The following is a 26,013-nucleotide window of genomic DNA, read 5'->3' on the forward strand; positions in this document are numbered from 1 at the left end:
CATATGCTGATTGGCAGCAGGTGTGGACCGGCTGCCAATCAACGGCAGGTGAGGAGAAAACAGTGCTCAGCGGAACAAACAGGAAATATAACAAAATAAGAGCACTGACAGGAAGTAAATACAAAAACATGGAAACAAACCGAAATGAAGGGACAGATCGTCACAGTCACAAGAAGTTTGGAGCTCTGTAGCAACTGACTGTGCAGAAAGTCTTTGCACTCTGCGCTTCAGCGTCCACTGACCTCTCTCTGTCAGTTTACATGGCCTACCACTTGGTGGCTGAGTTGCTGTTGTTCCCAAACTCTTCACTTTTCTTATAATAAAGTGTTGACTTTGGAATATTTAGGACCGTGGACATTTCTCTCCATGCCTAAGTGCTTGATTTTATACACCAGGCCAAGTGATTAGGACACCTGATTCTCATCATTTGGATGGGTGGCCACATACTTTGGGCAATATATAGTGTATGTCTGCCTGTCATAATGTCAAGATGATCGACTGTCGGGCTGTTTTTTCTTAAGGGTCAGAGGTCACAGTTGGTCAGTGGACAGCTGTTGCAGCACCGTGACTTCTGTTTGTTTGCCCTCAAATACCAGCGTCCCCTCGCCGTCACCTTTTCCATAACCTCTTACTCAGAGTCGTGCGTGTAGGCGCCCTCTGCACAGACAAGATTAGGTTCCCGTATTTACAGCCGCTCCGCTTCCTGTTTGCCACACTTGTTTATCTCGAGCCGCGCAACAAAAAGACTCGCGGTTTGGAATTGGCAGGGGGAAAATAAAAAATAAAAGTGACAGCAATGACTCAGAGGTCAGCGGGTGATGTGGGAAAGCTGCAGAAAGTGCAATGAGGAAAAAACATTATGTGTGTAGGAAGGGGCGGCGGAGGTACATTCGGAGTCCCCGGGGGTGGGGGGGATTTTAATGGAAATTCAGACGAGCGGTGCGTTTACTTCTTCACCTCATTCTTCTCTTCCTGTCTGTCTGAGAGGTAGATGATGAGGATTGCCATGTGTGCAGGTTTGTGTGCATGAGTCTATGTTTGCACAGATGAGAGATGAGAGCCTGACACTACTGCTATTGGGCATGACAATTCTCAGAAGTAATCTGTTAAATAACTGAAGTATGAAAGCATGTCACTATGTAAAAGTGCTTTGAGTCACTAGAGAAAAGCGCTATATAAATATAATTAACTTCACACTTCATGTCATTCCTACTTGCTTTGTACTGAAACATGTGTAAATGCTGAGGATCAAAAGTCACTAACAGTGTTCTGCAATGAAAACATCAAAGATAACAAATCAAAGATGAAGCTGATAATTCAACCTTTCTGGAGAATAATAGTCGTCTACCTCCCATTCACTCCGAGACCATGAAAGCAGCACAGTCTTGATCCTGTTTCAGGACCAATATACAGCTCATTTATTAACAAGACTTCTGGTATTTTTTTTAGATAGTATTGGTATGTTTTTAACAGACTCAACCACTCTGGAGGACTCATGGAGACTTATTAGCTGAGGGGCAACATCTGTGCAAAAAAACGGTGTTGTACAGGGCTGCTTTCCAGTGGAATATCTTGCCTCATGTATAAAAGGGTTGGAATAAGGGATTTTAAAAACAAGCTGAAAGAGATACTACACTAAAGTCTGTTATTTTGTTTCCTTTTATTATTTTGTATTGTTGTTTTAATGGCTGCATTGTAGTTTTTCTTATTTTTTTTATTTATTTACAGACAAACATAATTTTGTATTTCATTATTGTTTCTTTTGTTAATATCAGAGTCCATTCTGCATAAAGATAATCCCTAGAAGCACACATTGTTTGGACAGGGACCCACAGTTAAAATATACATCATCATATAATATATAGAAAATACAGTACAATACAATACATTTCAAAATCTACCCATTTACAATTTCATTTATAAATAAAAAAATAATCTTTAAATCCACCATACCAGTCTCAATATCCTATTATTAAAATGTGATTAAAAGGTTGCATCTTGAAGATCTGCGATAATCTCATCACACATACAGAGGTCAAGACCAAAATGGTGCAACTAATGTGAATTCCTCAACCATAAGGGGTGTGCTGAATGTACTAAACATAATGTCGCAATACATTTAGCTTAAAACGCTTTTTAAAGATGTTTAAAGATTGTGATTCTTTCATAGAGCTATGTAGCACTGTTTCTTATGCATAGCAGGGGTATCCACACTTTTTTGCCTCCAAGGACCAAGGCAAAAATGTGCCAATGGGCAGTGGGCAAAACACATTAGCCCCATACCTGTTACGTATGACGGGGGAAGGAGACAACACAACGGCAGGGATCGGTTCAATAGGTTTAATGAACTCGATCTTCATGAAGTGGTGGAGTGTCTATGCTACTAAATGTGAAAGGTGCAAGACGATGTGTAGAATTAACAATGTCAATGTTACCAGAGTTTGTTGTAAGTGTGTGTTGCAAGTACGCAGGAGGGAAGCTAGAGACGGGATGCTTACTACGAGGAGTGAGCTACGTTCCGGCACTGGATCTTCGGGTCCGCTGGTCTTTATGCAGTCTGTCTTCATCAGTCCCAGGTGTGCTGGTTTGTGATTGCCTGCAGCCTTGCAGGTGCGTGGCCACGATGCGGGCAGAGCGAGCAGGGGCAGATGACATGAGGGATTGGGCATGCGCCATGATAATACCTGCCATTATATACAGCAATATATAAAGTTACATCGATTGTGAAGTCTGAAAGATGGCAACTAGTTAGCCTTAGAAATATGCCATCAATTATTGTGTGAGCTTGAAAGATGTCAGTAATATATGTATTAAGTTTGGGAAACCAGCATTTGGTGTGCCAAACTAAACGACTTGGCAGGCCAAACTGTTCTCTACTCTCTTCACGCTACACTCAAACAAACAAAAAAAACTATATATATTTAATCCATTATTATTATTATCCATCCATCCATTTTCTACCGCTTATTCCCTTCGGGGTCGCGGGGGGCGCTGGAGCCTATCTCAGCTACAATCGGGCGGAAGTCGGGGTACACCCTGGACAAGTCGCCACCTCATCACAGGGCCAACACAGATAGACAGACAACATTCACACTCACATTCACACCCTAGGGCCAATTTAGTGTTATTATTATTATTATTATTATTATTGTTACACCTGCAGCTCAGATCAAGTCAGCAAACAATTATGATCGAGTGAGAGGTTGCCAGCACTTACAAGAAGCTCTGGCTGGAGAGGTAGCATTGGTTTAAAATACACATACATTTTTAATTCATACTTCATTCTATTTTATGTATTACCCGAATACTCTGTGTGCTATGCCAATATTCATATGGTGTTGTTGGAACATCAAATTCCCCCAGGGCACACCTATGCCCAGGGGATCAATGGTAAATGGTAAATGTGTTACACTTGTATAGCGCTTTCATACCATCAAGGTTTTCAAAGCACTTTGACACTGTTTCCACATTCACCCATTCACACACACATTCACACACTGATGACGGGAACTGCCATGCAAGGCGCTAACAACAACTCATCAGGATCAAGGGGTGAAGTGTCTTGCCCAAGGACACAAGGGACGTCTAGGATGGCGGAAGCTGGGATCGAACCTGGAACCCTCAAGTTGCTGGCACGGTCGCTCTACCACACGAGCCACGCGGTTATAAAGCTTGATCCAGTCTTGTATAATAGAACGCAGTTCTGACTCACAAAGACCACATGTGTCAGAAATGTGTCCACAGCAATAACAAGTTTGACAGTGAAAATGTAAGGTAGAACCCTCCACACATGTACCCACAGTACTGTATGTACGCGTGCACTGGTGTAAATTACGGAAGTGAATGATGCTGACCTTTCAGTTGGGCTACAGACACCGGGACTTTTTCAGCCTTGCTGCCGGTTTGTCAGAAAATAAGGATAGAGGACTGCTGAAGTCATGTGGCACAAAATGGAACACGCTGGATTTCAATTCCTCAAAACTAGACAATACAAAAGTGATATGGTTTTCTAGCAGTCACCTAAAGTTTAGCACACTTTATCAGCAAGCATTTTTGTTACAGCTTGGGGCTGAGCTCCAAAAGGCTTGGGTGTATTAAAACTCGAGTGCATGCAAAGCGTATCTACTGACTGAAACAGTTCTACAGCCACTGTTTGGCATCTACAGTATATTTAACGCATCTAAAATGTGCGTGCAAACTGGCACAGCTACGCACAAGTGAATGTGAGAAAGGAGGCGATCACATTGTGCAACACATCCGCCAATAATAGATGCTATTTTATAGTTAATTAGCATGTAGTGTTTAGATCTTAGAAGATCAGGCACTAAGAAGAAACGTAAACTTGGATATACTTTAGCCTAATCAGTGTGCATCGTGTACAGTATGACATTAAAATAGGTTCACCACACAGCCATTAATATCTAAAGAGAATGCATATGTCTTTACTATACAGCCCTAGGAAAAAAGTGAATCGCCAGTCTTGGAGGATGTTCATTCAGTTCTTTAATTTGTTTAAAAGTAGATAACAGGCATGAAACAATCTATAGTCGTTTAAAATGTTACGTACGGCGGGGGAAGGAGACGGCACGACACAGGAATTATCGCTCAACAGGAATTTATTGCGCTTGATGAGGTGTTGGAGTGTGTATGCTACTATGTGTGTGCATGCAAGACTATGTGAAGGAATTAACAAGATAATGTTACCAGGAGTGTTGTAAGTGCGTGTTGATTGAAAAGGCAAACAAGTCCAAAGGGGTTGGGCAGAATAAGGTCCGTGATCCAAGCGGGAGGACCGTGAGGCCCTCCTGAGGTCCGTGTCTAAAGCGGGGGGTCGAGGATCGAGCGAGGGAGTCAGAGTCCAGAGGAGGATCCAGGGAAGTGAGGCGCACAGCTCACTTCCAAGGCGACAGAGGATAAACTGCGGGAACAAGGGAAACGACAAGAACAAGTGAGCACAAGGGGCAGAGGTACACGGAAACCAAACACAGGAGAGGAGCCAGAGACGCGAAGCTTACTGTCGGACAGAGAACTACGTTCCAGCACTGGATCGTCGGCTGCGTTGGTCTTTATGCTGTCGAGCCTCATTAGATCCAGGTGCGCTGATGGTACATTCAAATCAAATCAACTTTATTTATAAAGCACATTTAAAATTTACCACAGGGGTAGCCAAAGTGCTGTACAATGGGCAGGTTAAAAGATAAAACGAGTACCGAGCAAACACAACACAACACAAACAGAACACGATAAAAAATAAATAAATAAAATAGAATAAATAAAAACATAAAAACAGGTTCACAGCAGGTGTATTATTGGGCGCCATTGCAGGATGGATATCACTCAGTGTTAAAAGCCATGGAATAAAAGTATGTTTTTAAGAGAGATTTAAAAACAGGAAGAGAGGAGGCTTGTCTAATACTCAGAGGTAGGTCGTTCCAGAGCTTGGGAGCAGCAACGGCGAAAGCTCTGTCACCTCTAAGCTTCAGCCTTGTGTCAGGGACCGTCAACAGCAGCTGATCGGCTGATCTTAAGGATCGGGTGGGGCAGTAAGGCTGAAGGAGGTCGGAGAGATAGGTTGGCGCAGCCGTACAGGCGCGCGGCCGCGGTCTGAGCGTTACGAGCAGGGGCGTGTCCGAAGGCGCTCTCAACGGAGCGTCTAGCTGTGCTTGCTGCGGAGGAATGGATGGTACATGCATGCGCCGTAACAGTACCCCTCCTTATGCGAGGCTCCCGACGAGCGCTGGGGAGCATCAGGATTGCTGCAGAGAAAATTATGGTACCACGCATGCGCCGCAACATAAAATGTCACAACTCTAGCATTGAGAAATAATTACATTTTATTTTTTTAAATACGGTAAATTGTGGTAGTCAGCAACCGTTTCATTTTCAGAGCAAACAGAGTGAAATAAGTATGAAATTGCTCATTTCTAAAGAAAACATTATGGAATTAGCCTGTAGATTCATTAATTTTCAAAGTTAACCCCTGTATCAGATGGAATATGTCCATTAGTCTGCAGTTAAAAATGAGTGTTTACACTCTGAAGAGCTGTTGCATCAGGTGGATTGACATGAATCATGGCTTCAATGTGAGATATGTCAATTAAAACAAAGAAAATGGGAAAGTTGTAAAAGGCAAGCATACTGACAGACCAAGGAAAACATCAAAACGTCAAGACGGAAAACTTATTGAAACATGTCTTAAAAACAAAAAATACACAGCTAAAGAAATGGGCAACTAAAGAAAAAGAAATAAACCGAAATGGTATTTGAATGCAGAAAAGTTAAACAAAAGTTGTCATTAACAACTGAACAGAAGAAAAAAAACAAGGTTATAATTGGCTAAGGGAGGATATTGTTGTGGCTTGTGCAGCCCTTTGAGACACTTATGATTAAGGGCTATTTAAATAAACTTTGATTGATGATTGATTGATTGATATTCAGTGATGAATCGCAAATCTGTATTGGGCAAAGCGATGAAGCTGTAACTTTTGTTTGGTGCCATTCCAATGAGGTTTAAACAGACACATCCATTTTACCCTTCGCGTTCATATTTCACTGTGTTTGTTGCATTTTTGTTGTGTTTCGCTTGATTGTAAAAAAAAAATATATGTGGAAGGAGAGGGTGTGTGACGTTAATATGTTGTCAATATTCAGTGTTTTAGCCTTTATAGTCAATATTGTAAATCCCACATTCTTTAATATCATGTACATTCTGAGTGTCTCATTCAGTAAAAAAAATTAAAAATTCATTCCGTTTTTTAAGGCGGTCTGTCATAACATTTTTAGCATTCAATCAGACATTATTGTGAGGTTTTCTATTAGTGTCCCCGGCCCCCAGACACATTTTGTTCTCTAAATTTGCCCCCCGAGGCAAAATAAATGCCCAGGCCTGTGCTATGGACTACCACCACCACTACGGACTGGCTCCCTATTGCATCCCGGACCGAATTCAAGATTAACCTGCTAACACCTCAATGCATCTACGGCAACTCCCCCTCAACCTCCGTTCCTCAAACACCAACCTCCTCAAACCCATCAGGACAAATCTACATTGATTGATTGATTGAAACTTTTATTAGTAGATTGCACAGTACAGTACATATTCCGTACAATTGACCACTAAATGGTAACACCCGAATACGTTTTTCAATCAAGGGTGATGGGTCAAATGCAGAGAATAATTTTGTTACACCTAGTGCGTGTGTGACAATCATGGGTACTTTAACTTTAACTTTAACTTGTTTAAGTCGGGTCCACGTTAATCAATTCATGGTACAAACAATGGGCCACCGGGCTTTCTGCTTGACCGCACCCGAACTCTGGAACGCTCTCCCCGACTATCTTAGAGCACCACAGTCGGTCGACCGTTTTAAGAAGGAACTAAAAACCCACCTTTTTAGTACAGCTTTTATCAAATTTCTCTGCCTTCTTGTTTTTAAATGCATTGCTTGACTAGCCTTTTTATCCAGTGCTTTCATGTTTTGTTTTCTATTTGTATCAATGTTACTATGTTTTATCTAGTGTTTATCTAGTGTTTTTCATGTTTTTATTTCTATTTCAATTTTATATTAAATTTTTATATTATATTTTTCCGGCCCGGCTGCACCAAATGATAATATTAATCCATTTAATAAAGTCAAATACAAATAAGGCAACAAGAGAAGTATCCCACACTTCTCTTTAGTAAAGTAAATCTGAACAGCCGATATGGGCATCTACATCAACTATATGATTTGCCTTAAAAGCTGGACAGGACAAAAAAATATATATATACATATATATATATATATATATATATATATATCTCCTGATGATTGAGGGAACCCCCTCATGAAACAGGCCTGTAGAGATGAAGTAGTCTTGTGATTTTTTTCCCACACATACATATATATATATATATATTCTAACTTAATTTTTTATTTATTTTCCTTTTTTTTTTTTAATACTTTGTAACACTTTGAGATTTTAACAAATGTAAAGTGCGTTACAAATGTAATTAATTATTTATTTATTATTACCACAATTTATTTTCTTGATTTATTTTTGTCAGGACTCGATCTTGGGTGTTTGCTTTTCCGGGATGCAACGGAAAGTTGGCACGGGCGAGACGGGAATGAAGGTACATGATTTATTTATATTTATCAAAAAAAAGGAATAAACAAAAAGCGCGCACAGAGGCGGAGAATAAACTATGAAACCAAAAGACTATAGCAAAAAAGTACAAACAAAAAACACGCACAATGGCGGATAACAAACTATGAAACCAAAAAGACTAAACATGGAACAAAAACTTACTTTGGCTTGGACAGAAATAGTTGCTTGAGGAATTGACATGGAAAGAAGTAACAGGCATGGACAGAGCATAAATGTGGTGTGAGGTCGTCAGGCCGAACAACAGAAAATGAATGAACTTAAATACTATGGACATGATTAGTGAAAGCAGGTGCGTGACTCAAAACGTGAAACAGGTGCGTGACGTGACAGGTGAAAACTAATGGTTGCTATGGTGACCAGACAAAGGAGTGAAAAGACAGAAACTAAACAAAACATGACTTAAAACAAAACATGATAATACAGACATGACAGAGCCCCTCCCTTAAGGACAGATACCAGATGTCCAAGAAAAAAAAACTTAACAAAAGTCATGGGAGGGCGGGAGGGGGACATGGCGGTGGGTCGCCAGACCACGTGTCCCCGTATCCACCGGGGCAGAGTTAGGTGGCGGCGGCGAGTGGAACGCCGCTGCAGCAGGCGAGGCGGGCGCCCAGGGAATGGCCACATTCGTGGCCGACTGGGAGGTGGGCGCACTTGGCGTGGCGGGCGACCAGGTAGCGGCCATATCCGTGGCCGACGAGGAGGCAGGCGCGTCGACAACTTGGCAGGCGTGGCAGCTCGGCGTGGCAAGTCAGGCGGCGAAGCTCTGCGTGGCGCGTCCGGCGGCGAAGCTCGGCGTGGGTCTTGGTCTTGGTCTAGGCGTGGGTCTTGGTCTTGGTCTAGGTCTTGGCATGGCGGGTCTTGGTCTTGGCATGGCGGGTCTTGGTCTTGGTCTTGGCATGTCGGGTCTTGGTCTTGGTCTTGGCATGGCGGGTCTTGGCATGGCGGGTCTAGGTCTTGGCATGGCGGGTCTTGGTCTTGGTGTGGGTCTTGGTCTTGGTGTGGGTCTTGGTCTTGGTGTAGGTTCTTGGTCTTGGTGTGGGTCTTGGCATGGCGGGTCTTGGCATGGCGGGTCTTGGCATGGCGGGTCTTGGTCTTGGCATGGCGGGTCTTGGTCTTGGCATGGCGGGTTTTGGTCTTGGCATGGCGGGTCTTGGTCTTGGCATGGCGGGTCTTGGTCTTGGCATGGCGGGTCTTGGTCTTGGCATGGTGGGTCTTGGTCTTGGCATGGTGGGTCTTGGTCTTGGCTTGGCGGGTCTTGGTCTTGGCTTGGCGGGTCTTGGTCTTGGTCTTGGCATGGCGTGTCTTGGTCTTGGCATGGCGTGTCTTGGTCTTGGCATGGCGTGTCTTGATCTTGGCATGGCGTGTGTTGGTCTTGGTCTTGGTCTTGACGTCGAGCTGCGACTGGCGGCACTTGACGTCGAGCTGCGACTGGCGGCACTTGACGTTGAGCTGCGACTGGCGGCACTTGACGTCGAGCTGCGACTGGCGGCACTTGACGTCGAGCTGCGACTGGCGGCACTTGACGTCGTCGGGCTGCGACTGGCGGCACTTGGCGTCGTGGAGCTGGTACCGGAGCTTGGCGTGGTGGGTCTTGGCGTAGTGGAGCTGGTGCTAGCCTTGGTGCGGCGACAGGTGCTAGCCGTGGAGTAGCTACAGGTGCTAGCCGTGGAGCAGCTACAGGTGCTAGCTTTGGTGCAGGTGGAGGTGGCCTAGCTGGGGGTTGCGGCTTGGCATGGTGAAAGACCGGTGGTGGTGGCCGTGCTGGAGGCTGTGGCTTGGCAGCTCGGAAGACTGGTGGTGGCGGCCGTGCTGGAGGCTGTGGCTTGGCATGGTGATGCAGAGCCACCCCACCTACACAGCTCCCGACCCCAGCCCCCCCCTCAAGGGGCGGATACCAGACGCGCTCCCTGCGGTCTGGAACTCTCTGTAGGGGTGGGCGGGGGAGGGCAGAAATTTCCCCTTTATTTTGGCCACAATATTTTTCTTTATCCCCCACCTGGGGTTGTGTGGGCGGAAAAAAAGAAAAAAATTGTGACGGGGCGGGACTTGAGTCTTGGGGGGCGGGGCATGAGTCTTGGGGGGCGGGGCATAAAATTGGGATGGCTGTGACTGACTAGACCTGATTTCTAAAAACATGTTTTGATAATGTTTTATCAAAGACATGCCATTAGTGTCTTTTGTTGGAGGCGGGTGTTCAAAAGAAAAAGAGTTGGAAAAAAAAATCCTGGTCTGTGATGTCATCATGGGGAAGCCGGGCAGACTGCTGCTTGCTTCCGCCCGGAGGGGGCAGGGCTTGTGGGAGCGGCGTGTCCTGCTGGCTCGAGGAAGTTTTTCCCCGTCCTTGGCGACGTTTCCGGGACGGGAGCGACGCGCCGATCGGCACCAGCTTGCCTTCATTCCCCCACATCATCCCCCTGCGCTCCCTGGGGGGAAAGCGCAGCGTCTCTGCCTCCATGGCGCGCAGCACCTCCCAAGAAGCTTCATCCGCATTGTCCAACTCGGCCAACTTACTTGCGGAAAAGCGGGTCTGCTGACGACCTACTGTCAAGACTCGATCTTGGGTGTTTGCTTTTCCGGGATGCAACGGAAAGTTGGCACGGGCGAGACGGGAATGAAGGTACATGATTTATTTATATTTATCAAAAAAAAGGAATAAACAAAAAGCGCGCACAGAGGCGGAGAATAAACTATGAAACCAAAAGACTATAGCAAAAAAGTACAAACAAAAAACACGCACAATGGCGGATAACAAACTATGAAACCAAAAAGACTAAACATGGAACAAAAACTTACTTTGGCTTGGACAGAAATAGTTGCTTGAGGAATTGACATGGAAAGAAGTAACAGGCATGGACAGAGCATAAATGTGGTGTGAGGTCGTCAGGCCGAACAACAGAAAATGAATGAACTTAAATACTATGGACATGATTAGTGAAAGCAGGTGCGTGACTCAAAACGTGAAACAGGTGCGTGACGTGACAGGTGAAAACTAATGGTTGCTATGGTGACCAGACAAGGGAGTGAAAAGACAGAAACTAAACAAAACATGACTTAAAACAAAACATGATAATACAGACATGACAATTTTAGTGTTTCTTAAAGCTTGAAATTTGCCATTCAAAAGTACTTTCTTTTTAGGTAATTTCTGTTATCTGCTTTTTTTTTTCTCTCTACAAAATAAGAACAACTCTTTGGCGATTTCATCATTTCATGTACCGTAATAATTTAACGACAAGCAGTTGGAGACTAAAATGATTCCTGAAAATGTGGGGGGGTGTAATGTACTTACTTTTGTGATATCGCGCTTCGAATGTGGTTTTCTCATGACAGGAAAGAGAAAGCAGAAGTCAAAGAGAAAGTCTCGACTCAGGCGCAGTGTCACATTAGACCGCAAGCCTCCAAACTGGGCAGAGGGACCAAAACAACAACAACAACAATTTGGACAAAAGGTCAGTTATTTACTCGAATGTGTAACTCTATCAGTTAAATGTGTTCAACTACGTTTTTTGGGACTGTATTTCTACAGACAACTCATTCATGGACCGAAACGCGACTCTCCTCGTTACCTACGACAACCGCAGCATTATCAATGTCACTTGCTCCCGTGACAATGTTGTGAAGACGGTGATTTTCCCCCTCCTCTACACCACCTTATTCCTGGTTGGGCTGCCGCTCAATGGCCTGGCGGTGTGGGTGTTCTTGCGCATTCCTTCACGCTCTCACTTTGTCATATACCTGAAGAATGTGGTGGTCGCTGATGTCATCATGACCCTCACGTTCCCTTTCAAGGTACGAAGACATGCTCAGTTTTGACTGGCACCGTCGTTATTATACCTTCTTTTTTTTTACCTTTCAATGTACAATACTATAGAAATAAAAACTTGGATATAGACCACAGCTTATATACAAACCCCGTTTCCATATGAGTTGGTAAATTGTGTTAGATGTAAACATAAACGGAATACAATGATTTGCAAATCCTTTTCTACCCATATTCAATTGAATGCACTACAAAGACAAGATATTTGATGTTCAAACTCATAAACTGTATTTATTTTTTCTGCAAATAATAATTAACTTAGAATTTCATGGCTGCAACACATGCCAGAATAGTTGGGAAAGGGCATGTTCATCACTGTGTTACATGGCCTTTCCTTTTAACAACACTCAGTAAACGTTTGGGAACTGAGGAGACACATTTTTTAAGCTTCTCAGGTGGAATTTTTTCCCATTCTTGCTTGATGTACAGCTTAAGTTGTTCAACAGTCCGGGGGTCTCTGTTGTGGTATTTTAGGCTTCATAATGCGTCACACATTTTCAATGGGAGACAGGTCTGGACTACAGGCAGGCCAGTCTAGTACCTGCACTCTTTTACTATGAAGCCACGTTGATGTAACACATGGCTTGGCATTGTCTTGCTGAAATAAGCAGAGGCGTCCATGGTAATGTTGCTTAGATGGCAACATATGTTGCTCCAAAACCTGTATGTACCTTTCAGCATTAATGGCGCCTTCACAGATGTGTAAGTTACCCATGTCTTGAGCACAAATACACCCCCATACCGTCACAGATGCTGGCTTTTCAACTTTGCGCCTATAACAATCCGGATGGTTCTTTTCCTCTTTGGTCCGGAGGATACGACGTCCACAGTTTCCAAAAACAATTTGAAATGTGGACTCGTCAGACCACAGAACACTTTTCCACTTTGTATCAGTCCATCTTAAATGAGCTCAGGCCCAGCGAAGCCGGCAGCGTTTCTGGGTGTTGTTGATAAACGGTTTCCGCCTTGCATAGGAGAGTTTTAACTTGCACTGACAGATGTAGCGACCAACTGTAGTTACTGACAGTGGGTTTCTCAAGTGTTCCTGAGCCCATGTGGTGATATCCTTTACACGCTGATGTTGCTTGTTGATGCAGTACAGCCTGAGGGATCGAAGGTTACGGGCTTAGCTGCTTACGTGCAGTGATTTCTCCAGATTCTCTGAACCCTTTGATAATATTACGGACCGTAGATGGTGAAATCCCTAAATTCCTTGCAATAGCTGGTTGAGATAGGTTTTTCTTAAACTGTTCAACAATTTGCTCATGCATTTGTTGACAAAGTGGTGACCCTCGCCCCATCCTTGTTTGTGAATGACTGAGCATTTCATGGAATCTACTTTTATACCCAATCATGGCACCCACCTGTTCCCAATTTGCCTGTTCACCTGTGGGATGTTCCAAATAAGTGTTTGATGAGCATTCCTCAACTTTATCAGTATTTATTGCCACCTTTCCCAACTTCTTTGTCAAGTGTTGCTGGCATCAAATTCTAAAGTTAATGATTATTTGCAAAAAAAAATGTTTATCAGTTTGAACATCAAATATGTTGCCTTTGTAGCATATTCAACTGAATATGGGTTGAAAACGATTTGCAAATCATTGTATTCCGTTTATATTTACATCTAACACAATTTCCCAACTCATAGAAACGGGGTTTGTATATTGAGTATCCACTGACTCCGCACACGGCCATAATTGTCAAAATAAATAACAGGATCATTTTGATTTTCCGATAGTCAAGCATGGTGTTATGGTCTAGGGCAGGGGAGTCAAAGGTACGGTCCGCGGGCCGAATCGGGCCCACCAACAGGTTCCCTCCGGCCCACGAGATGAGTTTGCTAAGTATAAAAATGAGCTGAAATTTTTGAATGAAAGAAACTGCTGTTTGTAAATGTGTCCACTGGATGTCGCCAGAGCAATTCTTTGTGTCCCCTCCTATAGGGTTCCCCAACCTTTTTTTACACCAGGGACCGGTATAATGTATGCATGATTTTCACGAACCGGCTTTTTACGTGTGACTGATAAAAACAGCAAAAACATTTGCATGAAAAATTAGCCTTTGGCTACAATCTGGCATATTAACATTGCATATGTCCATTAATGTGCATTGTCCCATGTACTATAACAAAGGAGTTGTAATTTACATCTATTAACAAGCTTACTGGTGTGTTTAGTGGGACAGGCGAAAGGTAATTCAGAGAAAATGCGGTAGTTTATAAATCAATAAATGTTTCTGTGCGGCCCGGTAGCAAATGCGTCACGGACCGGTACCGGTCCCCGGACCGGTGGTTGGGGACCACTCCCCTACCACACGCATGACTTCAGAGGGGGCGGAGCTATGTTAGGATAGAGGCAACACTTCTACCTACTTATGCTGCTTATTAGTGATAATATACAAATTGATAATCTGCGCATTTCGTGTTGTACTCATGACTGGGGACACATTTTCTGGGCGCACAAAAATATTCTGAACTAATATGTATCCCCTTCTTGCTTCACGTGTGATAAATTAAATGAGTCCAAATTCACAAGTTGTGTTGTAGACGATGCCACATACAGTCGTGGTCAAAAGTTTACATACACTTGTAAAGAACATAATGTCATGGTTGTCTTGAGTTTCCAATACTTTCCACAACTCTTATTTTTTTGTGATAGAGTGATTGGAGCACATACTTGTTGGTCACTAAAAACATTCATGAAGTTTGGTTCTTGATGAATTTATTATGGGTCTCCTGAAAATTTGACCAACTCTGCTGGGTCAAAAGTATACAAACAGCAGTGTTAATATTTGGTTACATGTCCCTTACCATGAATTGATTAACGTAAACCCCGACTTAAACAAGTTGAAAAACTTAGACCATTTAGTGGTCAATTGTACGGAATATGTACTGCAATGTGCAATCTACTAATAAAAGTTTCAATCAATCAATCAATCAATCCTTGGCAAGTTTCACTGCAATAAGGCGCTTTTGGTAGCCATCCACAAGCTTCTGGTTGAATATTTGACCACTCCTCCTGACAAAATTGGTGCAGTTCAGCTAAATTTGTTGGTTTTCTGACATGGACTTGTTTCTTCAGCATTGTCCACACGTTTAAGTCAGGATTTTGGGAGACCATAGGGGGGGCCATTCTAAAACCTTAATTCTAGCCTGATTTAGCCATTCCTTTACGACTTTTGACGTGTGTTTGGGGTCATTGTCCTGTTGGAATACCCAACTGTGCCCAAGACCCAACCTCCGGGCTGATGATTTTAGGTTGACCTGAAGAATTTGGAAGTAATGCCCATAGCATGATAATACCACCACCATGCTTGACGGCAGGAATGGTGTTCCTAGGATTAATAGCCTCACCTTTTCTCCTCCAAACATAGTGGTGGGTATTGTGGCCAAACAGCTCATTTTTTGTTTCATTTGACCACAGAACTTCCCTCCAGAAGGTTTTATCTTTGTCCATGTGATGTCAGGCTCTGGGCTTGTTTTGCTGCCAATAGAACTGGTGCTTTACAGAGAGTAAATGGGACAATGAAAAAGGAGAATTACCTCCAAATTCTTCAGGACAACCTAAAATCATCAGCCCGGAGGTTGGGTCTTGGGCGCAGTCGGATGTTCCAACAGGACAATGACCCTAAACACACGTCAAAAGTGGTAAAGGAATGGCTAAATCGGGCAATATTTAAGGTTTTAGAATGGCCTTCCAAAAGTCCTGACTTAAATATGTGGACAATGCTGAAGAAACAAGTCCATGTCAGAAAACCAACACATTTAGCTGAACTGCACCAATTTTGTCAAGAGGAGTGGTCAAAAATTCAAGCAGAAGCTTGCCAGAAGTTTGTGGATGGCTACCAAAAGCGCCTTATTGCAGTGAAACTTGCCAAGGGACATGTAAGCAAATATTAACATTGCTGTATGTATACTTTTGACCCAGCAGATTTGCTCACATTTTCAGTAGAACCATAATAAATTCATAAAAGAACCAAACTTCATGAATGTTTTTTGTGACCAAGAAGTAGTGCTCCAATCACTCTATCGCAAAAAAATAAGAGTTGTAGAAATTATTGTAAACTTTTTACCACAACTACGGAATAAACGGAATAAACCACATCAGTTGAAGAAAATGAGTAAATTACATTAATTTAATCTTCTGACAGATTACAAATCAACACCAATGGGAGCACTTTAAAACTCTGCCAGACTCAATTCCACCTATTTGATTAATAAACATTATCAATTAACTGCAACATGTAAGTGTACAAAGAACACATTGTGATTTGTTCGTTATCAGAATGGGATTGGTCTAAAATTAAAGAAAAAAAACCAATCTGAAGTTATCTTTATTTTTAAGTTATCATGCCATTATTTTACCAGTCCGGCCCGCTTGGGAATAGATGTTCCTCCATGTGGTCCCTGAACTAAAATGACTTTGACGCCCCTGGTCTACGGATTAATGAGTGAGGAATTCAGATGTGGTTGATGGTGTGAACATGAACTGTGACATTGTGGTTTTCACTTTGGTTGCACAATTGCTCTGCACCATCTGGTTTATCATATTTTGCCCCTCCGTAGCTAAAAACCCTATAATATAAATAGTATATGTGTACTGTAATCAGTGGATTAGTTCCTCAAAAAAATGTGATGTAGCCGTCATAGTAATATAGAGTCATGATTACATATATTCGTTTGTATAAGCTAATTCTTGTACTCAAAGGTTAATCCTCATAAGGCGGATTGATTTGAAATTTCTCACACAGCCCAATGCGGTCTGGACTTTGCTGGGGTGTCCAACTTGTTTTCATTGAGGGCCACATTGCAATTATGGCCGCCCTGAGAAGGCAGCTTGTAACAGTGAATAATATACAAATACACATGTATTAGGTTTCGCCTCATTATATTATTACATTTATATGTGATTCTATTATATTTCTTTGCGTTCGCTGTAAAAAAAAAAGAAAAAAGAAAAGTGGATTCTGCAGTTTGAAAAATTGGCAGCTCAGTTGCTTTAATTTTACCATGAAAATTAGTGTTTTTTGGTGTTTTACCATGAATGCAATGGAAAAAAAGTACCGCTCTTTTTTGCGATAACAATTCAGGTGACTGAGTTACCAGTTGTTGTTTTTTTAACAAAAAACCTATTTTCATTTTCACAGTGTGCAGATTAATAGATAATTAGCTTTAAAATCACAAGTCAAAGCAGATATTTAATATTTATTTTTGTTTTAACAAAAAACAATATTGAATGCATGGTAGTATTATATTTGTAGCGTTATTAGATTATATTTACGTTTAAAAGATATGCAAAAGCATGTAGTACCGTATTTTCCGGACCATAGGGCACACCGGATTATAAGGCGCATTACCGATGAGCAGGTCTATTTTCATATAAAAGGCACACCGGATTATAGGGCGCATTAAAGGGGTCATATTGCTATTATTCTTTTCCAAATGTAAAAGACTTCCTTGTGGTCTAAATAACATGTAATGGTGGTTCTTTGGTCAAAATGTTGCATAGATGATGTTTTACAGATCATCTTCAAGCCGCTTTCTGACAGTTGCTTCAGGATGCGCCGTTTTGTGGGCCGTCTTATTTAGGTGGCTCACCTTTGACAGCGTCTTCTCCCTGTCATCTTTGTTGTAGCGGTGTAGCGTGCAAGGATGGGACTGGAAGAAGTGTCAAAAGATGGAGCTAGCTGTTTTATGTCATGTCTGTGATCATGTTTTGTTTAGTTATGTTTTGCTTGGTTTTTGGACACTTTTTAGTTCTTGTCTTCACTCCCTTTGTCACCATAGTAACCATTAGTTTCACCTGGTTCACATCGTCATGTCACGCACCTGTCTCACGTTTTCACATTTTGAGTCACGCACCTGTTTTCACTAATCATGTCATCACTATTTAAGCCTGTAGTTGCCAGGCAGTCAGCCCGGCGACATCACTCTTGACACACTGCTGACACTCTGTTTCATGTTCATAGTCCATGCTGCCCTGTTCACGTCATCGCAAGTAAGTTTTGTTGATTAATGCCACAGTTAGTGTCTTTTGTTTTTTTGTCCATAATTCTGCCTGTGTGCGAGTTTTTTGTTTTTATAGCCAAGTTTTGTACTTCCGCCCTTTTGTTTATTCCTTTTTTGAGTGTTAAAATTAAATATGTATTTACCTTCACGCCATGTCCGGTCCAAATCATTTGCACCATGGGAAAACAAACCACGCCAAAGTGCAAGTCGTGACATTTTAATGACATTCAGACTTTGCTTCAATCAATAACTGAGCAGCATCTCCTCATCCGTGGCTAACTAGTGCAACAACAACGCCGGAAATGTGTCCCATGAAAATCCGTCCGACCGGAACTCTCTAATAACTAAAGTTCCTTGGGTGAATTATGTAAGCCCACTACACAGGTATGTTTTAGCACTTTCATGGCGAGAGAGTAAGAACTTTACACTACTTTATATTAGAAATGGCAACAGCGGAGGATGAATGTCCCATAACAAGAAGATAGAGAAAAAAAAGAAGCTTATCGACTACGGTATCGGCACGGACTACAGTGGCGGACTTGCGCAATTTTTCAGGACTTATGCAGATCTCAAATACACATCAGCAGGTACCAGAAGGTAAGAAAAGTTGCTTTTGCATAATATTGTGAAACAAAACGCCAGACAATATGTCTTACCTTATACACACAGCATAGTAATAATACTTGTATCTCTGACTACGGTAGCCGTAATGGGCCGACAATCCATCAAGCGGTGCCGCTTCAAAGTCATACTAAAACATTTTGACGATTTTTGAGTGCCGTGTGTAATGTTCTTTATTTTCAATGGAACATTTAAAGTTTTGGCGTCATATTGAGGTCTACACGTATCTCTTATGTGTGACTGCCATCTACTGGTCACACTTATCATTACACCATGTACCAAATGAAACTGCTTCGAGGTTGGTAAGCACAACCAGAATTATTCCATACATTAGGTGCACCGGGTTATAAGGCGCACTGTCGCGTTTTGAGAAAATTAAAGGATTTTAAGTGCGCCGTGTAGTCCGAAAAATACGGTATATGTATTTTCTTTCATCAAAATGGATATAGATACTTCCCCCGGACCTTGAGTTTGACACTTGTGCTTTAAGGCGTTGAGCAAAATCACCACACAATTTTGTTATAAACGTTTAGGGGACTTACAAGTACATGTCTGTGCACTTTGAGCACGATCGGTTGAATAACAAAAACAAAAAAACGCTATCAACTAGAACGTATTTCAAGGGGCACCAGCGTGACTTTCACAGTTAGTCGAAAAAAGGTACACAACCATTTTTTTTATGATTCTGAAATATCGAAGATGTATAAAGAATGTCTTCCTAAACATTTTTACCAACACACAAAGAGTCACAAGTAAGTTATTTATATATATCATGGCTGTCAAAAAAACAAGTTAACTCCTGTGTTAATCACAAAACATTGCATTAATTGTTGCCAGCTTGTTAGGCAATAATGAATGTGTGTCATCATATTCAGTGGTTAGTAAATATATATATATATATATATATATATATATATATATATATATATATAGAAGCTATACACTGACTACTCTAAAGTACTGTATATACACATTTTCATTTCTGTAGTATTTGTCCCCTAAAGGGGATGTTTGCAACCTTGATTTTTTAATGTGTTTTCAGTTGCGCTGTGAAAAAATAACAAGTTCAACTTATATTCAATTGAATAGACTGCAAAGACAAGATATTTAAACATTCGAACTGGAAAACTCTTACTTTTTGCAAATATTAGCTAATATGGAATTTGATGCCTGCAACATGTTTAAAAAAAAGCTGGCACAAGTAGCAAAAAAGACTGAGAAAGTTGAGGAATGCTCATCAAACACTTATTTGGGACTTCCCACAGGTGAACGGGTTAATTGGGAACAGGTGGGTGCCATGATTGGGTATAAAAGAAGCTCCCATGAAATGCTTAGTCATTCACAAACAAGGATGGGGCGAGGGTCACCACTTTGTCAACAAATCTGTGAGCAAATTGTCCAACAGTTCAAGAACAACATTTCTCAACAAGCTATTGCAAGGAATTTAGGGATTTCACCATCTACCGTCCGTAATATCATCAAAAGGTTCAGAGAATCTGGAGAAATCACTGCACGTAAGCGGCAAAGCACGTGACCTTGGATCCCTCAGGCGGTACTGCATCAAAAAGCGACATCAGTGTGTAAAGGATATCACCACATGGGCTCAGGAACACTTCAGAAAACCACTGTCAGTAACTACAGTTCGTCGCTACATCTGTAAGTGCAAGTTAAAACTCTCCTATGCAAAGCCAAAGCCATTTATCAACAACACCCAGAAACGCCGCCGGCTTCGCTGGGCCCGAGCTCATCTAAGATGGACTGATGCAATGTGTAAAAGTGTTCTGTGGTCTGACGAGTCCACATTTAAAATTGTTTTTAGAAGCTGTGGACGTCATGTCCTCTGGAACAAAGAGGAAAAGAACCATCCGGACTTTTATAGGGCACAAAGTTGAAAAGCCAGCATCTGTTTTGATTGATTGATTGAAACTTTTATTAGTAGATTGCACAGTTCAGTACATATTCCGTACAATTGACCACTAAATGGCAGAGGTGTGGACTCGAGTCACATGACTTGGACTCGAGTCAGACTCGAGTCATGAATTTGATGACTTTAGACTCGACTTGACAAAATGTAAAGAGACTTGCAACTCGACTTAGACTTTAACATCAATGACTTGTGACTTCACTTGGACTTGAGCCTTTTGACTTGACATGACTTGACATGACTTGCTACTTTCCCCAAAATCCAACGCTTAAAAAGTTATTTGGGAGCGCTCCGTATTTTTCATTTTCTTCGTCTGTGTCTCTCAGCGTGTTGTTCCTGTCAGCTGGTGTGTTGTCAGTACAACAGCCAATCAAATTAGATCTACGTTGTTTTCATCACGCAGCATTCATCCAATCAAATTGCAGTACAACCACCGAACAAGTTGTCAAACAACGCAACAATTATGCCAAAGTTGGTTTCGTTCGGGTATAAAAACTACGACTTGGTCAACAAAAAACGAATTGCCGTATGGAAATCACGCAGTTCGAATATTACAGACGGAGACGCAACAACGTTCAACATTTGAAGTTGCACAAAGAAGGGTAAGTTTTGAATGTAAGATAACGTTTATTGGCTAAGTAACGTGACTTTTATTTGCTGTGTAGTTAAATCAGTGAGGCTGCAAACTCACTGCTAACGTTATAACCATAGACATCTTATAAGTAGACGCAGCATGGAGCGCTACTGCCTACTGGCGCAGACGAGGCGCGGGGCCGCCATCTTGGAGTGGTGATCCGCTCCACTCAGTGCAATTCATTTGGCAGGAACAATGAATTGTCAGCGCATTTAATTCATTTTACCTCACTGAATACCACTGATTTTCACCCCCCTTTTTTGTCATACGTGTAGCTATGATAACAGACACATGTTTTGGCGTGTTTTAGTATTCATAGTTTGCTTAACAGTAATATAATATTCTTATATGCTATAAGTGACCAGACGTCCGAGATCAAAACTGGGATTATAATCCTAGAGAAGGGGAAAAAACGGTAAACTATTTTTAAATTGAAGAAACAATATGATTAGGTTATATATACATGCGTATATCCTACATAAACAATGTATGAATACATTAGATATCTATATATCTTAGGGACCTATAGACTGTATCTCTGTTGCTGCAGCAGCAGAGAGTTTATTCTGTCTTGACACTTTGTATTGATATTTTCTATTACATTCTTCCCTTAAATGATAATATTTGCAGTGATTGTTTTATATGTATTATTTTATGTAAGTCGCTTTGGATAAAAGCGTCTGCCAAATACTTAAACATAAACACATATAAACACCTGAAAGTCTTCATATCAGCTAAAACCACCAATCTGTTTCACTGGATTCAGAATAAAACCAAATTCTGTTTTACCCAACAATGTTAGTATTTGAATATTGTTACTTGAAGACTTATTCCTGGTTACAATTATACTGTTAAGAAAGTATTGTCTTATACTTTGCCTAAAATGAGAATGCATCATAATCAGTGGCGGCTGGTGAATTTTGTTTTAGGTGGGGCTGAAAGTTTGTAAACCAAACCCCTGTAGGGGCGTCATCCTCCCCCAGAAAATTTATTTGTGATTTTCACATACAAATATTGAAGATCTTTGATCCTTCTCAACTCTGTGGTAATATTATTTTCATAAGATACAACCAATAGTACGTTAATGTTAAATCTTACTTGTGAAAAGTAATCCCCCGATTCCTATTTTCAACAGTCCGCTCATTTGAGCAGGAAAACGCTGAACACCAGCCCGGCATCTTTGTTTTCTACCTGTCAACTGTCAGTTTAGGCTGCTCGCCGGCTCCTCATCACCACTTCAAGATGGCGGCCAAATTGCTCACGTCACAGCAACCTGCGTCTACTTATAAGATGTCTATGGTTACAACGTCATTGCAAACACGGCAATCTGTTGCGTCCACTGCAGTTTGCTACCTTATTCATACTTTTTGTCAAGTGATTTTTTTTTAAGCAGGGTTGCATGAGGTACCTACACATAACGTTACGTTAGACAATGTATCACACACAGTAACGTAACGTTAGTCAATGTATCACACACAGTAACGTAACGTTAGTCAATGTATCACACACAGTAACATTACGTTAGTCAATGTATCACACACAGTAACATTACGTTAGTCAATGTATCACACACAGTAACATTACGTTAGTCAATGTATCACACACAGTAACGTAAAGTTAGACGGTGGTCAGCAGCACCGCGTATTTTAGCCACATACAAAAAGACAAACATAGTCAAATAAAGGTCAGTTAAAATGTATACTATATTAAGAATATGTGTACATATTGCATAGGGTCCTGACATCTAAAAAGTACAACTCTGTTCATTGTTATGTTCATATATTTGTTATGTTTTTCATGTGTACGCACACATAAACACACATACAGTATGAGATGAGATCAATGAGATAAGGTAAGAACAGGATAGAAACTGCTGTGGAACTAGTTACAATGCAATATGCCATTGAAATACAATGTTAACACTTTTGTGCAAATAAGTACAGTTGCACTTGTTTTTTTCAAATGTGTTTATTCTGTAAAGGAATGAGTTACATGTTTAAAATGACTGGTTAATAGTGCTATTTTGAAGTGCAATGTCAGCACTATCTTTTTCCCTGCAATTTCAAATGCACTTGTTTTAATAAATAAATACAGCATTTTAAAAGCATACACAATCTGTGTAAATATATTAGTCTGTGGTTAAACGACTTGAAAGGACTCGAAACTCAAAATGCAGGACTTGGGACTTGACTTGAGACTTTCCAGTCTTGACTTTGGACTTGACTCGGACTTGCTCTGTCTTGACTCGGGACTTGACTCGGACTTGAGGGCAAAGACTTGAGACTTACTTGTGACTTGCAAAGCAATGACTTGGTCCCACCTCTGCTAAATGGTAACACCCAAATAAGTTTTTCAACTTGTTTAAGTCGGGGTCCACGTAAATCAATTCGTGGTATGGTATGGGGGTGTATTAGTGACCAAGACATGGGTAACTTACACATCTGTGAAGGCACCATTAATGCTGAAAGGTACATACAGGTTTTGGAGCCAACTTTTTTGCAACGTGTCGCTGCCATTAAATTCTAAGTTGATGATTATTTGCACCAAAAAAATTAAGTTTCTCAGTGTAAACATTAAAAATCTTGTCTATTCAATTGAATATAAGTTGAAAAGGATTTGCAAATCATTGTGTTCTGTTTTTATTTACAAATTACACAACTTCACTGGTTTTGGGTTTTGTACACTAATATAAATGTTCTTGTCCAACTCCACCCAGGTTTTATCCGACTCCAACATGGCCTCCACGGACTTACGAATCTTCGTGTGCCGGGTCTCCTCTGTGCTGTTCTACCTCACCATGTACATCAGCATCCTCTTCTTTGGCCTCATCAGCATTGATCGCTGCAGGAAGACACTCAACCCCTTCAGGGGCACCAACGCGGCCCGCCTGACCCGCCGGAAGCTCTTCTCTGGCGCGGTCTGGATCTTCCTGCTGGTTCTCTGCCTTCCCAACGTGGTTCTAACCAGTAAAAAGCCACGTTCGCCTTACTTCAAGTGTAGCGACCTGAAGGACCGAGCTGGGCTGTACTGGCATGAGGTGGTCAACCACGTGTGTCAGGTCATCTTTTGGGCCAATCTTGTGATAGTGATCCTGTGTTACACCCTCATCACCAAAGAACTGTACAAGTCGTACGCCCGCACCAAGTCTCGTGGCTCCGAAAGCCGTCAAAAGCAACAAAGCAAAAGAAAAATGAACACTAACGTCTTCCTGGTCTTGGCCGTGTTTTTTGTGTGTTTCGTGCCGTTCCATTTTGCCCGCGTTCCGTACACCATGAGCCAAACCCGAGGCCTTCTCTTCGACTGCCACCTCAAGCTCTTCTTCTTCCATCTGAAAGAGAGCACGCTATTCCTGTCGTCGCTCAACTCCCTCCTGGACCCGCTCATCTACTTCTTCCTCTGCAAGTCCTTCCGGACAACCTTGTTTAAGACCCTGCGGCTGCACCCAGGGACTTGCGGCTGGCTGCTGGGGAGGAACTCGGACAGCGATTCGTGCAGCACCCCTTTGAGAGAATCCTCCGTGTGCGCATGAAGACCATGTTTTAATGCAGTGGTTATCAAATCTTTAACGCCAAATGACGCCTAAAACATTATGCTTTTGCAAGGAGGAGACTACCGTTTTTTGGTTTTTTTGCTGCCTCTGCTTCTCAAATATGTGGCTTGTACTCACATGTAAAGTCACGATCAAAAGTTTCTATACACTTGTAAAGAACATAATGTCATGGCTGTCTTGAGTTTCAAATACTTTCTACAACTGTCTTTACAAAAACTCGTCACCTTTCTTATAATAAAGTTGACTTTGGAATATTTAGCGAGGAAATTTCCCGACTGGAATTGTTGCACAGGTGGCATCCTATGGCCATGGATGAAGTGCTGGCTGTCCAGAGTCGGGACCCGGGGTGGACCGCTCGCCTGTACATCGACTGGGAACATCTCTGCTGCTGACTTGTCTCCGCTCGGGATGGTGTCCTGCTGGCCCCACTATGGACTGGACTCTTACTATTATGTTGGATCCACTATCAAATCAAATCAAATCAACTTCATTTATAAAGCACATTTAAAATTTACCACAGGGGTAGCCAAAGTGCTGTACAATGGGCAGGTTAAAAGATAAAACGAGTACCGAGCAAGCACAACACAACACAAACAGAACATGATAAAAAATAAATAAATATATGGACTGGACTCTCACAATATTATGTCAGACCCACTCGACATCCATTGCATTCGGTCTCCCCTAGAGGGGGGGGAGGTTACCCACATATGCGGTCCTCTCCAAGGTTTCTCATAGTCATTCACATCGACGTCCCACTGGGGTGAGTTTTTCCTTGCCCTTATGTGGGCTTTGTACCGAGGATGTCGTTGTGGCTTGTGCAGCCCTTTGAGACACTTGTGATTTAGGGCTATATAAATAAACATTGATTGATTGATTGATATTAGAAATGGACACTGACAGACCCTTTGCAATTTTGTTGTGTTTTCGGCATATTTTGTTTTTGTAGAATGACATTAAAAGATGTTTATTACATTCTTCGTATAGCTAGAACCGCCACTGCTAGGTTGCAGAGTCCCCGGGTTGTTTATGTGCTTGTGTTTCTGCAAGTCTCTTTTTTGTCATGTAAAGCCTTCCATGCTGCACTTTTTGGTATGCAACGTGAATAAAGTTGGATTGATAAATACTTTACGTGTGTTGACTTAGCTTTAGTCAAGTTACAAATGATACCTGCCCCATATTGTTGTTATTGGAAAACCAAAGTGACAGAGTAATACAATACAGAATATGCGTATTGCTGCTGTGTAATGAAATGCATTCACCATTACTCCCATAAAATAATTACCTTTGTATGATATGTTTT

At 41.8% G+C, this 26,013-nt stretch overlaps 1 protein-coding gene and 1 long non-coding RNA gene across 2 annotated transcripts; one reads left to right on the plus strand and one right to left on the minus strand.

Annotated features, from left to right (window-relative positions):
* Positions 1-4,712: 4,712 nt before the first annotated feature.
* LOC133614780 (uncharacterized) lies at positions 4,713-11,559 on the minus strand. Its single transcript, XR_009816622.1, has 3 exons — positions 11,444-11,559; positions 5,016-5,099; positions 4,713-4,918 (listed from the first exon to the last, which is right to left on the minus strand). It is a non-coding gene; the product is annotated as an uncharacterized lncRNA (long non-coding RNA).
* On the plus strand, positions 11,505-25,836 carry p2ry12 (purinergic receptor P2Y12). Its single transcript, XM_061973013.1, has 3 exons — positions 11,505-11,603; positions 11,681-11,943; positions 23,877-25,836. The coding sequence occupies exons 2-3, from the start codon at positions 11,692-11,694 to the stop codon at positions 24,687-24,689; spliced, it is 1,065 nt and encodes a 354-aa protein (XP_061828997.1). The 5' UTR covers positions 11,505-11,603; positions 11,681-11,691; the 3' UTR covers positions 24,690-25,836.
* Positions 25,837-26,013: the final 177 nt, after the last annotated feature.

This window comes from Nerophis lumbriciformis, linkage group LG17 (assembly GCF_033978685.3).
Source record: "Nerophis lumbriciformis linkage group LG17, RoL_Nlum_v2.1, whole genome shotgun sequence".
Lineage (NCBI taxonomy): Eukaryota > Metazoa > Chordata > Actinopteri > Syngnathiformes > Syngnathidae > Nerophis > Nerophis lumbriciformis.

Coding starts and splice junctions, on each gene's coding strand:
- p2ry12 (XM_061973013.1), top strand. CDS start 11,692: ATGGACCGAAACGCGACTCTCCTCGTTACCTACGACAACCGCAGCATT. Junction 11,944..23,876: donor CCCTCACGTTCCCTTTCAAG/GTACGAAGACAT, acceptor AACTCCACCCAG/GTTTTATCCGACTCCAACAT.